This window comes from Colletotrichum karsti, assembly GCF_011947395.1.
Source record: "Colletotrichum karsti strain CkLH20 chromosome Unknown Scaffold1, whole genome shotgun sequence".
Taxonomy (NCBI): Eukaryota; Fungi; Ascomycota; class Sordariomycetes; order Glomerellales; family Glomerellaceae; genus Colletotrichum; species Colletotrichum karsti.
In genome coordinates, this window is record NW_024065901.1 from 1,876,460 (window position 1) to 1,889,466 (window position 13,007).

The window sequence follows — 13,007 nt, forward strand, 5'->3', positions numbered from 1 at the left end:
ACCTCTTCTGGGTGGCTCGTAGCTGAGAGAAGGAAGAAGAAAAAAGAGTTGAAGACAAAGGAAAGAAAAGCCGGCGTGTCTGTGAAATTATCCGCTCGTATGTCCAGGTCCATCCCCCCTTCACTCATTGCAGGATTTCTTGGCTCTCCTCAAGCAATCCCAAATACGCCGCCCTTATGCGGAATTCGTGTCCCTCATACATGACAAAGGTATATATAGAAAGTTCCATGGTACAAGAAAGGTAGGAAAGGAAACTCCATTAGGCGCGGTGAGCGGATTCACTGCCCACACCCTCAAGCACTTTGTGGTGGAGCCTCACCTGTGCCGTTGTTCTCTGATTCAAATGCCAACTTTCGCGCGCTTGCAGGCTCGACCTTGAACGTGGGTTTCTCAAGGCCAGAAACTCCACTATCGGTCTCGCCAAATGTAATGCCAAGAACGTCAGGATTCTTCTTGGCCTCCTGCAACCTCTTCCTCTCCTCTTCTGTAGCTTCATTCAGGTTCATCAGCGCAGGTGGGCGGTGACGCTGCTGTTGAGCCTTGGCCAGGGAAATCGTCTTTTGCTGATACGTCGTTGTTATCGCCTGGGTATCATCTCGGTCGATAGTGGCCTTCATAAGAGCTGCCATCCACAATCTGCCTTGCTTGAGGTTGGGCACAGCAAAGTAGTGGACGGTTGGCTTGGTGAAGTTGACAGCGCGCGACAGACCCGCGCGGGGTGGGACAAGCTTGAAGATGAACATGGCATCATCGCCCTTGTCTCCAGAAGCATCTTCGCGCGCCGCAGCTCCAGCGCCAGTGAGAGTGGCATGTAGACCCGTCAGTCGCTCATTGTCTGCCGGGAGGACGCGATGGAAGGAGATATCAATGAGTCCCTTCTCCTGATCATCGCTTTCAGAGTAGTAGTATGCCAGGCGCCGGCCCTTTAGGACGAAAAATCTGGGCTTCCATGTCGTCATGAGGTTTGAACTCTTCTTCCGCATCCAGCCGCTGTAGTCTGCATCCTTCATAGCCTCTGCGGGGCTGATCTTCAGCAGACCGCGCTGGTATGCGCTCGTCTCCTTCTTGCCCTTCTTCCTGCTGCCCTTACTGGCCACCGTCGTCGCAGTGCTGGGGCTCTTGGCGGTATCCGGTGAGTCCAGCTCGAAACTCGGGCCAGCTGAAGGAGTACTAGATCCGGTCCTGGCGGGCGAATGCAGAGGCGAGTCCACCTTGAGGGGAGAGTCCACAGGCGATGCCATCTTTTTGCGATCCGACGAGACGGAATCGGAGATGGCCCTGAGGCCAGTGACCTTCACCGATGGTTTTACCACAGCGGACAGCCACTCAGCATGGTAGCCTTGTCGCGCTGCCGGGGACTGCGGCACTGGAGACTCGCGAATCGTAGAAGTAGCACCATCAAGCTTCGTGACGCTGGGAGCACCGGTATCCTTAATAGGGGGAGCTGGCCGTGCAGACTGAGTGGTACTTGTTGAAGCGGTTCGTCTGTGAGGGGTGGTGGACTGCATGCCGTAGTACTTCTGGGCTGCTGGAGAAGCGACGGAGTCGCGTGTCGAGTCAACGCTGCCGAATCTGGAGTGTCTCGAAATAGCTGTTGCGCTGCGGACTCGCTGCTCGTCGGCGTAGCTATGCTTTCGGGAATGACTGGCGGTGCTGTCGCGCTTCTTGAGCACGTTGCGGCGCCGGCCGTCGACTTCAGTGCCGCTGAAGTATCCGCGGTCGGTATCGATGGCGGACTCCGGAGCGTGGAGACCGGATTGCTGCATGACGTCTTGGAATCCGGTAGAAGAAAGCGGTCGTTGGGAGGCGCCGCCAAGAGTCCAGTTCCTATCGAAAGATGGTTGCTTCTTATGGACACCGTCTGCCTGGGGAAATGTGCCACTCGTAGCCAGTTTCGGCGTGACAGCATTGCCCATTGTCGTTCCCGTCAGACGGAAATCAGTGGACGACGAGTGTCGACGGGAGTGGTGCAAATCTCTGACGGAGGCAGCTGAAGGTCGTTTCATGTGAGATGGCCGCGTCGGACTGTCAGTAATTGGGGAAACGGGAGACACCAGAGTGGCAGTATCCAATTTGGGCGTTTGGGAAAAGGAAAGTCGTTTGCTGGAAAGCGACATGGCCCTGTCGTCAACCGGTGTCATCCTAGGAATGGAGTTTGTCAGGGTGTTCGTCCGACTACGCGAACGCTTCGCGTCTTCCGAACCGACGTCGCTACCGTACGTTTGTGTGGTGCGCCTGGTCGCTACTCCGATGTTGTTGCATTCGTCTTGCAAGGACTTGATCTTCTGCCACGTCTTCAGTCGTCGACCCACGGAACCCAGTTCAAAGGCCTTAATGAACAGAGAGCTCTGGTCCATGCCCAAAAGGACTTCGCCGGTAATTTCTTGGTCTCGGAAAACCTCGCAATGTGACTTCTCAACGCCGACTGTGAATAGATACTCGGCGACATCATCGGCCGACCAGGCTTCTACTTCGGAGCGGCTGTGCATACCCTCCTCCTCCTCGTCGGTCTCTTCGCCGTGAATATAGGACATCCGGTGATCGAGGTTCGCGCTGTATTCGCTCCCGGAATCGGTGGGGGCGCGCAGTGCGCCATTGCTAGGCGCCGAGCGCAGATCGGTGATGTGCTCGTCGATGACATTGAGTGTCTCGTTCAAAACGTGATCCTGGTTCGTATTCAACCGACCCAAGGAGCTCGACAAGGAGCCTGCGACGGGAGGCGCACTATCGCTCGGAGAGGTCTCTTGCTTGATGCTATTCAGGGGCAGAGTTACGGGAGCGGTAGAATCGGCGGGGGACACGGGCGCCGGCGGCGGGGTCGGCGTGGCGGCTTTGCTCTCGGTCGGGACTTCAGCGGGTGTTTGCTTGGGTTCGTTCGTTACTTCGGGCAGCGTTGCCAACGGTTTTGAGAAGTTGTTCGTAGGGGCGGTCTTCGGGGCTGGCCTGGTGTAGACTAAGGAAACAGGTCAGCTGCGCGTCGTTTGTAGGGGGTACTGCTGCAACTCGCCTTCGGGAAACAGGCCGCTGTTGCCGTTTACCAGGTGTTTGCCCAAGAACCATCCGTCGCCAAACTCATCGTCTCGCTCGATCAGCTCGACACGGTCGCCCTTGGCCAAACTCAATTCATCGGAACTGCGAGCAATGAAGTCGTCTAAGAGAGAAAATGTCAGTTCAGTCAAGGCAAGGCAATCGAGGGGCCGGGTCGTGTCGAAGGCGGGGAGAAAACGAGGTTGCATGACGCGAATCCGACGAGCGGGACGAGAACGGCAGGTGGGCTCAGGGTGAGCAAGTCGGCGTCAGCAGAAATAGGGATCGAACTTACGTATGACGAGGAGGATATCGCCAACTTCTGGCCTTGGAGCAGCCATGATGCCGACGATACCAGGCGCCGCGACAGTTGCGGGTGGCGTTTGCTGAAGAGAATGGGTTGTGACAGGATCAATACATAGGAGATGAAATGCTGTCTGGGCAGCCTGGCCTGGGCTCAAGTTGACCTGGGTGCGACGACTGGGGGCGGAGAATCTCAAGCTGGCGAAGCGAGAAAAAAGCGGCAGAGGCCAGGGATTGTCAGTCGTTCGGCAGCTGGGACCAGGTACGGTAAGTGTGCGCAGTAGGTGACGGCGTTATGCGGGTAAGGTGAGGAGAAGGTGAGGGTCTAATGAGATGATTGCGACCAGGGGGCGGAGGGAGAAAGGGAAGGAGAGAGATTCGATGCCGCGGTGATGATGGGTCCTCCGCCAAAGTGGTTGTTGTTATTCTTCGTCTTTTTGGCCGGGATGAGATGTTCGCTTTTTTTTCTCGACCTGTATTATTTTTTTCCCTTCCCCTCGCTCTTTCCTTCAGTGGCTTTCCTCCCCCTAGCTGGTGGCCTCTTCGCACAGGTTGGACTGGCTTTTGGCTGGGCTGGGCTGGGCTAGGCTGAGCTGAGCTGACGGGTTGACAGACTGTCCGGCCAGATGTGGCGAGTGGTCGTAGAAGAAGGGTCGTCGGTAACAGATGTTGGAGGTTGGAGTTGCTCAAGACGGCGCTGTGAGATGTGATTGGGGGGTACTGAATTGGCGTGGAAGGACGCTATTGGATCATTGCGACGCAAATGTAAGGGCGCATAGACGGCGCTGGGGACGCAGTGGAGGACAGACGAAGGGTGACGGTCCACGTTCTGGTCCAGGAGCCGATGCTGCTGTGCTGCTGCACCTTTACTCCGTATGCACGAGTGAGTGCGAGTGCTTGCAGATTCCGCTGTTGGCTGCCCTGCTTGCCGAGTGGTGTTGACTGGGGTACGACCGCACGTAATAAGCCCCCAAGGGTATTTCCGAGTGCTGTCTCGTCGCCGTCCTCTAGAACCGACTGTGTCTTGGACAAGTGTCTTGAATGCCGAATCAGTTGTCGTAGAGCTGAGCTGCCCGAAGGAAGTCTAATTGCTGGGACTGGCCGAATCGCAAAATCCTAATATCTGATGCCAAGAAACGCACTGAATTGGACGAATATGGGGTTTGTCGGACTGGCAATGAGCATGAACAACCAACAATCGAGTCGATGCTGAGATGGGTTGAAAGCGAAGCGGAATTGTAGTCGTGGAAACGGTGGTCGAAGTGAGATTGAGATGTCTTGGTTGGCCCCAGAAGGAAGGAATGGAAGGAAGCCAAATGAGGAAGGGGTTGTCGACGAGTGGCCCGTGTGGCCAAGTTGGCGATGCGATGCTCGTACACCACAGAGTAGTTGCGAGGGACGGGTCCGTCCGTGGACAGTTTGTCTGTCGAGCGATCAGACTGACAAGGCTCAAGCTCAAGGTAAGCTCAAGCTTAGAGCTGCTACTCCGAGGAATTGGTGCCGGAGTTGATTTGTTGTCGGGGAGATATTCCACGTGGAACTGCAGAGAAGTCGGCGGGCTGTGATACGGACGAGTCTGCAAGGTAAGATATTTGTGAAGTAGGGATAACGAGGAAGGAGGTAGGAGCTCTTCTCTGAATATTATTAGATAGGCCTGGAGACCGAGGCGAGGGAGAGAGCAAATGGCAGGGCGGCGTTTTAACTCGTAAATGGGCAGTTTGAGGCGATTAAAGGGATAGGGACACGAGAATAAAGGACCGCCATTAGTCGAGGATAATCCACAAAGGTGACGGGCAGGAGGCGTCTGAGGCTAAAGTCAACGGGGGCTGGAGCTTTAAGGATGGACCCGACAGCAGGCTACCTAAGCCTGGAGGTTGGAGGTGATTGATGCCACCTCAATTCAAACCGAATGCTGGCTACGAGTAGCTGAATTCGAAGTAGTCGTACCTTAATGTGCTGAAGCTGAAGATGGGCACCACGCGGGACGGCGCTTGTCCAGTCATTTCTTCCTTCCTTCCTTCTTCACCTTACCTTATCCTTATCCCAGCTTGGCAGGTCCCTTAAAACTCGTGATATTGACTTCTACCATGTACTTCAGGTAGTAGACATGTGGTCCGGAACCGATGGGAAGTCCAATAGAGTTCGTTGCTATGAGGCGCAGATGGCGAACGACTTTGCACACGTCAAAAGTACCTTCTCCATGACCTGACATCGTCCCGATTTCTCTTTGCATCTTGTTTCGTCTTCGGCCGTGGTGTTGATTCGTGTCGTCCGCATCGTGTCCCGAAATTCTTCATCTCGCATTCCCCGTGCTTGCGTCTCCCTGCGTTTCTACCGTTGCTAGGACACGCATGCCGCGGTCCATTCATTGCGTAGACGACCGAACGGATGCTCACGTCCAGGGCACCCATAATCCCGTCCCGCATCCCTACCCCGAGCCACCGCCGGCGCTCTCGTGCCGTTGTCGGTTTCGCCATAGCAGAAGACAAGACCGAACATGCACCACAAGACCCAGATTTACCAGGACGTTCCCTCGTGGTATTAACGGTGCGGAAGGGGGGGCGAGTGATCGCATCTTGCACCGGCTCGTTCCCCCCAGCCTAGCAAGGGTAGCCCGGAGGAGCAACAGTCGGGCCCTTAGGGAAACAAACCAATTCATTTGCTCATGCATGTCGGCTAGCAGTGCTCTGCAAGGTGATGCTGGCCTGGATAGCGCATGTAATCTTGTTACTTTTTCCAACGTGGGCGCGTCCCGCTCAAATCACAACAGACTGGCGAAATTGACAGGCCAGGGAAGGCCGGACACGGACGGCATTCAAACTCACGTATGGAACGAATTTCGATTCCGTTTTCACAGTTGAAAGGCGCTGCTCCAAAATGTCATGCTGTGTGGAATGTGATGGCTTACCTAACGGCGACATCAGGCTTGAATCTGGTCCCTGAAGCCTAGATGCATCTAAAAAAGAATCTCACGGCAAGGATAATTAGGCCCTTCAATCGGGGCTAGTAAAAAGGGACCATCGACGGCGTTTCCACCAGCCACAGGTCACTGGCCTGCGCCTGGTCCAGGGCAGTATCAGATATCATCAGGCCAACGCCAAGTAAGTCAACCAAGTAAGTTCATCGTCCTTGTCAAAATTCTGCGATCCCAATTCAGGTGAATAGTGTGCGAATGCCGTCTTATATGTTTGGTCCGCTGGGAACAGAAGCAGATTCCTAGGCCGTTTAATGGTGAAAAGAAGAGAAAATGAAAATAAAGATAAAGGCCCTGTTGACAACAAACCTATCGACCGGCCATTGCGCATAAGAAAGAAACAAAGAAACGTCTCAACTGACACCTTTTGCCGCCTTTGTTCCTGACCGACTGGACATTGTCAACGGTGAGCCAAGCCCTCAACGCTGCGGGAGGAAGCAAGGGAGTCGGAGGATGATGGGGGAATCGCCGGACAAACAACCTTGGAGAGAGAAAACAACTCGGAGGCCGGAAAGAATGCACAGTGTTGGCCCAGTTCGCTCCCGCTTTACCGATTTCTAGGTACTTACCTACCTAGCTGATATACTAAGCAGTCCTGCACTTCAAGGAGCTGCCCAGATGCACACTGTGAAGAGGTAGTTGGCAAACGGAGGGGTCAGCTCTTCCCGTCGTATCATGCGGAAGTTAGCCCGCTTGATACTCGTACTGGGAGACGATTGGTGAGTTGTGACTGATTATTGCTGCTCTTCCGTCCCGTCTTGGGTCTTGACTGTGACTACTACTACCTTGCATGCTTTCTTTTTTGATATTGCTTTTTTTCCTATTTCAATCTTGACCAAAACCAGAAAAAGCCGCTCCAGGTTTCGTCAGAAACTCCTCCACAGTTGACGAGTTGGGCCAGTAGGCTACTGGGCGGCATGTGAGAATCTGCAGCTTTCCGAACGCCACCTACATTATGGGTACGCAATCAGTAAACCAGCGTGATAGCAAATCGTGGACCAGATTCTTCCATCAATTATAATGCAGAATCGTGACGCAGTTGAAGTTTGCTACAGTCCGGCAAATACGAATACAAGAGGAAACATATGGTTTCGAGCACCATTGTTTAGTACAAGACGGTCTCTATTGATCCTATTGTCACAGTATCGATCGAGTTAATAGCGACTCTAGAAGTTGCCTTCCCGGCTTCGAAAATGACACTAGGACCCAATTAGGCCTCGCCCCGTGGTGCCCGCGTGACGCTAAGACACAACGAGAATAGACCATAATATGGAGTATCCACCACCGAGCACCCCTGCTCCACTGCTCCAGCCTTAGCCCGGATACCTTAGCAAACACACTGCATCCGCCGTCCCTCCAAAATTCGTTTGATTTCGGTTTGGTCATTGGTTTCGCTGCGTCTGGATAACTTGAACTCTCCAGCGCACGTCCATTCGTTCGCCGTCACCACCTTCATCTCACTGAATGGACATCGACCGACCTCCAGAGCCGCACCGACGAACATCACCTCCGAGTATCGTCGACCTTACTTGCGCTGGCCACCTCGCCAGCCGGCCCCGTCGACGGCTTCTTCCGCAAACGTTCGACGTCCAAAGAGGCAGGCAGGACGCGACGAGTCCTAGACCTCGTCTCAACGACTACCTTATCCACAGAATACCTACCTGTCCGAGACGCCTAACTTAGCAGCCCCTCGATCCTACCTTCTCCCCGGCGAGGAGCATCTACGTCGCCGTTTCGCGTCGAGACGGAAGCAGTCATAGTCCTCGATCCTTCCTCACCAAACGTCAGACCTGCCTTCTCTACAATCGAAACGGTTTCTTCAGGCAGACTGCAAGAGGAAACAACTCCCGTCACCATTTACCGACAGGTCCAGCCTCTTCTGACAAGTCAGGACCTCGTTCTCATGGTGCGCATCGAGTCTTCCTCACCCCATCACGCAGTCATTGACCAAAATGCCGTCCAGTCTCGTCGAAGGTTCTCGTCCGACCCCGCCGCGTCGACGTCGCAAGCCCCGTAAACCCCCCAACTCCACCGATATGCATCGCCAAGGGGCTCAGCAGAACGCGATGGGCAACTTTCTGTCAGGTCCTCACGTCGCTGCCTCGAATCAGACACTCAACGCCTGGATAGGGGGCCGTCAGCCGGCATGGATGACTTCACAAGCAGCAACAGGTCCTCATCACGGCTCGGCGCCTGCTGGAAACACCCCTTCCGGGAGCTCTGGCAGAGCAAGAAGACCTCCGTCACGATCTCAACGTACGCCAGCTCAGAACGCGCCGGACTTGTCCCGTTTGAATCACGGCAATATTCCCGTACCGCTCGAAACACCTACCGATGCCATTCACCAGACTTCCGCGGTGGTACCCGAACTTGGCAAACAGACGCTGTACGTATTCATACTTTCTCATCCCCACGCTTCCAATTTCTCTCATTTGTGCTATCTGTTTTCTGACTTTCCATCATAGTGATTCTGCAGCCGCACTTCCGTCACCAGCTCCGACTGACCAACCCAGCCCACCGACTGCCGCTTCAATCCAACCTCAGACTTCCGTCACAGATTCAAGCGTCACGAATCCGGCGCAGTACCAAAATCCTCCTTTTGACCAGCAGCCCGATATCGCAGCAGTAGGCTCAGGTGGAACTTTCACGCAAGGGGCAGCCATCATCGGCCAACCTCTGCAGAGCTACGGTGTTCTGGAGGCATCTATGCCAGCTGAGTCTGGTCAAGCGTCTGCGTTAGATAGCCACACTGCGGCGAGATTTGCTCTTACTGAGGAAGACGTTCGGGCTGTCCAGGCTGCGCTCGATAACGCATCGCCGTCTCCCCCTGCTACAGCAGTCAACCAAATCCCCTCCCACCAGGGCTCCGAAACACCACAGAGACCACCCGTCCCAGCTGTGGCGTCCATGCCAGAGTTACACCCAAACCGAAGTCACAACTCAACTCCCACAGCCGTACAAAACACTCCAGTATCCTCAAGCACGACCCATCAACCTCTTGTTCAACCAGTCTCGAGCACGGTCCAGCCACCTGTTGGTCAACCAGCTGCTGCTCCTCAGAACACGGGGCCATCGACCTCCAATCAGGACAATGCAGGCACGCAGGAGACTGTTACACAAACCACCAACACCTTCAACTTGAGATGCCTCCGTCAGGATGTCATGACCCAAAAACTCAACGATATTGCTACAAAGTGCGGTGCACCAAGGCTTCCCGCTGACAACACCACGGGGCCTAGGTTAAAGCTCCTCAAAGACGCTGTTGACGTTGGTGATTACTTCTATCTCACTCTACACCAACTCCTTTGTGTGTGGTCTTTCAGCAAGCCATTTGTACTTCACCACCTTAGTGAAGATCCTCAAGTGGTGGAAAGCGCCATGAAAATCGTACAAAACACTCTTAGAAAGAACGAAAACATGCCACAGCCCATTGTCATGCACCTCGCCAACTTTCCAGAGTCGCCACAATCGGGATTATGGGCCTGTGAGCCCTATCAAAGACATATCAGAAGCGTTGCTGCCTTCCTCCGCTGTCTTCACAATCAGTGGAACACTATTCTGATCCCAAGTTTCAAACCTCAGACGGGCAGGGGCTATCCGATTCTTGCAGCAGAACTACGCTACCAACTGAGACTGCAATCCCCAGTTCTCGAACCAGTTCTTTTCACCGTCACTCGGAGACATTTGGGCGTCCCAGATGGCCCAGTTGCCGAGCAAATGCACCAACTCTTCCAATCCGATCAGAAATTCGACTACACCAGGATGTCAGAACAAGACCAAACCAACCTGAGAGACACTATGATCGCCCGCTACAAACAGCTTGTGCTGGAGTCTCGAGGTATCCTGTCGCCAACAACGATGAGCAATTCCCCATCTGTCCCAAACCCGCCCATGGGCATGTCACCAGCATTGGCAAGACAGCAGCAAATGATCCACCACGCGAGAAGGCTTTCCGCTTGTGCCGGAAACTCTTCTGCACAGCTAGCAGCCCGAAGCCCAAATCAGAATACTTCCACCCAGGGATTCGATATGTATCCCTCCCAGGCCCCAAATAATCTTGTTTCCATGCAACAACAGTATACACTGCGCAGCAACCATCCCCCGTTTGCGAACGGTGTGATGCAGAATCCGATGTACCAAGCAATGACACGAACGCCTGTCAACGGGGGTCAGTTCAGCCAACCGCTGACTCCATCAGGCTCCCCTCTTTATGGCAACACGCAATTACCGAACATGGGCAGAATGGTTCATCCTCAAGGACAAATGTCCCCGGGTTTACAAGCTCCTCCGGGAGGCATCTCCGTCTCGATGCCGATGGTCGCCTCACCTACGCAACCGACCGCGTACCCAGGCGTACCAAACTATGTTTCGACTGGTTTCCAAGGCCAACGAACGAGCTCCACTCAACAAGCGTATTCACAACAAGCCTTGCAAGCACAGCAAATTCGCCAAGGAAACCAAGGAATCAGTAGACAGCAGGGCCAGACAACGATGCAGTCTCCTTTGCCGAACACTGCGTCGCCACAAATGTACCAGATGGCCAATGCTCCGCCTGCTCGGAGTAGTCCCCATCAGGTTCAGACAAGCTTGCCGCAGGTTCAAGCCTCTCAAATCCGACCAAGAGCATCCGACACTCCAACAAGACCTACCGTCAAGGAAAGACCGGCGCTTTCTGGAACGCTGTTTCGGCCCCGTCACCACGTAGTGCCTCTGGATCAAATACCCCACAGCCCTTATGCGTATAAAGCTTTTACTTCAGCACTCCATCAAGTCGATGTGCGCAGTCCTAGACGAGTGCCACGCGAACTCCCACTCAAAGACGAGGTGACAGCCAGACACTACCAATCCATCAAGAGGCTTGCATTAGGTCCTGTGCCGACACAACCTCGCTACGAACTGCACCGTCTGGACTTGGCTGTCTCCAATGAAGACTTTGACAACCTTTCCACGAACCGATTACCCATAGGAGAGCTGGTACCCGTGTCGCAATACTTCAATGGCTCCCTCCGGTACCGTCTTCGTCTATGTCAACTTCCTCAGGGCCTGACTCAAACAGCGGTACCAGAGTCCACATGGGCCGTCGCACCATCTTACTGGCCTGACCACATATCCATCGTAGTCAATGGAAAACCCATGAAAATTCGTCGCAAGCAGCACTATTCACAGCATCAGCCTGTTGAACTGACGGCACACCTTTCTCGCGGCATGAACACCGTCTCAATTGGCATAACGCCACAGCCCTGTGCCAAGAAGACGCCTCGGATGGCTTACTTCATGGCTGTTGAAGTCATTGAAACGCTTGTTCACCAGAGCCTCTTGGATATGGTAACGCAACAGGGTGTCATTCCAGCTGAAATCACCAAGAAATCTCTTCAAAAGCGCCTGAAGTCTTCGGAAGGAGTTGAAGACGATGACCTCACCGTTGTTGACAGCGATCTCAACGTCAGCGTGGCTGACCCGTTCACTTCTACCCTCTTCGAGATCCCGGTCCGCGGCGTCGAGTGCACGCACATGGAATGCTTCGACCTGGCCACTTGGTTAAATACCAGGCCGACCAAAGCCATGTGCACGTTACACGGCGAAGACTGTCATCTTCCGTGCTCCGGGTCTGATCTGGGCCCAGAGCCGTCGCTCGTCGACAGATGGAAGTGCCCGTTCTGCAGTGGAGATGCTCGACCCTGCAGCCTTCGGGTGGACCAATTCATGGCGGATATTCGGACGAAACTTGCCGCAGATGGCTTGCTGCGCACCAAGATGGTACATGTTGCGGCGGATGGATCATGGAGGCCCAAAGTCGAGGAGGAAACTGATGACGACGAGACTGAGGATGAGGCAAACGGACCGCCGGCGAAGCGGGTCAAGACCGGTTCATCACGAACACAAACACCGGCGACGATGAATCGGGCGCCGATTGAAATAATTGAACTGGATTGAACGGAAACAGCAAGTCGGGAAGAATTCGCATGGTATCAAGAAGACAGCATATGGGTCGGGGCGTTCATGCAAGCAAGACATCGAAGGGCGTTTGTTTTTACTTGGGCATTGGGGGAATGGGAAAGATACCATCTGCGATATCTGGGCGTTTTGGGAATAGGTCACGACTTGGAGAGCCATGTCCTCAGGGTCGTGTATTGTGCCATGCCGTTGAGGCGGCGATGGGATGATCTGGGATCTTACTGTAATGGCCTGGCGATCCGGTCAACAGGACGGAGTTGCATTAAAACGGTGTCGCGCATGTGGACAATGCTGCATGGGAATGGCAAGCAATGCTTCTAGAGATGGCAGAGAAACAAGTCGTAATTGCAAACATTCGAAGATAAGGTACTGTTGTATCAGATACGAAGACCTGAGCCTGTGAATACTTCCTCGTTCGTCCTGTGACGAGTCAATGGTCAAGAAACCAGACGGCAGGGCAGGCACGGACGGAACGGAACCTCTCGGCTTGACAGCGGCGTCTATTTAAGGTGCGACCGAAGTCGGCTGGGCCGGCAAGCAGACAGACCGCAGCATGCTAACACCCCAGGAATGCGTGGTGATTGGGTCAAATTCCTATGACATCAACCTCGCTCGACAGCTTTGCGCACCTTCACAAGCTGAAGCTCTCAACTCATTTTCCCGTCCAGCAACTTCCCGAGATCCACGTTTGAATTTGAAGGGTGTGTCTTTCGGCTTACGTAGCTTGAGCTTGCGCCTCACGGTGTAC

General features: G+C 54.2%; 2 protein-coding genes across 2 annotated transcripts; one reads left to right on the forward strand and one right to left on the reverse strand.

Moving 5' to 3' along the window:
• Positions 1-293: 293 nt before the first annotated feature.
• On the reverse strand, positions 294-3,527 carry CkaCkLH20_00428 (SAM domain-containing protein; the record flags this gene model as incomplete). The annotated part of the gene is made up of 3 exons (XM_038883148.1): positions 294-2,943; positions 2,995-3,151; positions 3,323-3,527. The coding sequence occupies 3 exons, from the start codon at positions 3,525-3,527 to the stop codon at positions 294-296; spliced, it is 3,012 nt and encodes a 1,003-aa protein (XP_038751853.1).
• A 4,813-nt stretch (positions 3,528-8,340) lies between these two features.
• Positions 8,341-12,238, forward strand: CkaCkLH20_00429 (miz zinc finger protein; the record flags this gene model as incomplete). The annotated part of the gene is made up of 2 exons (XM_038883149.1): positions 8,341-8,690; positions 8,770-12,238. 2 exons carry the CDS (start codon positions 8,341-8,343, stop codon positions 12,236-12,238), a joined length of 3,819 nt encoding a protein of 1,272 aa, XP_038751854.1.
• Positions 12,239-13,007: the final 769 nt, after the last annotated feature.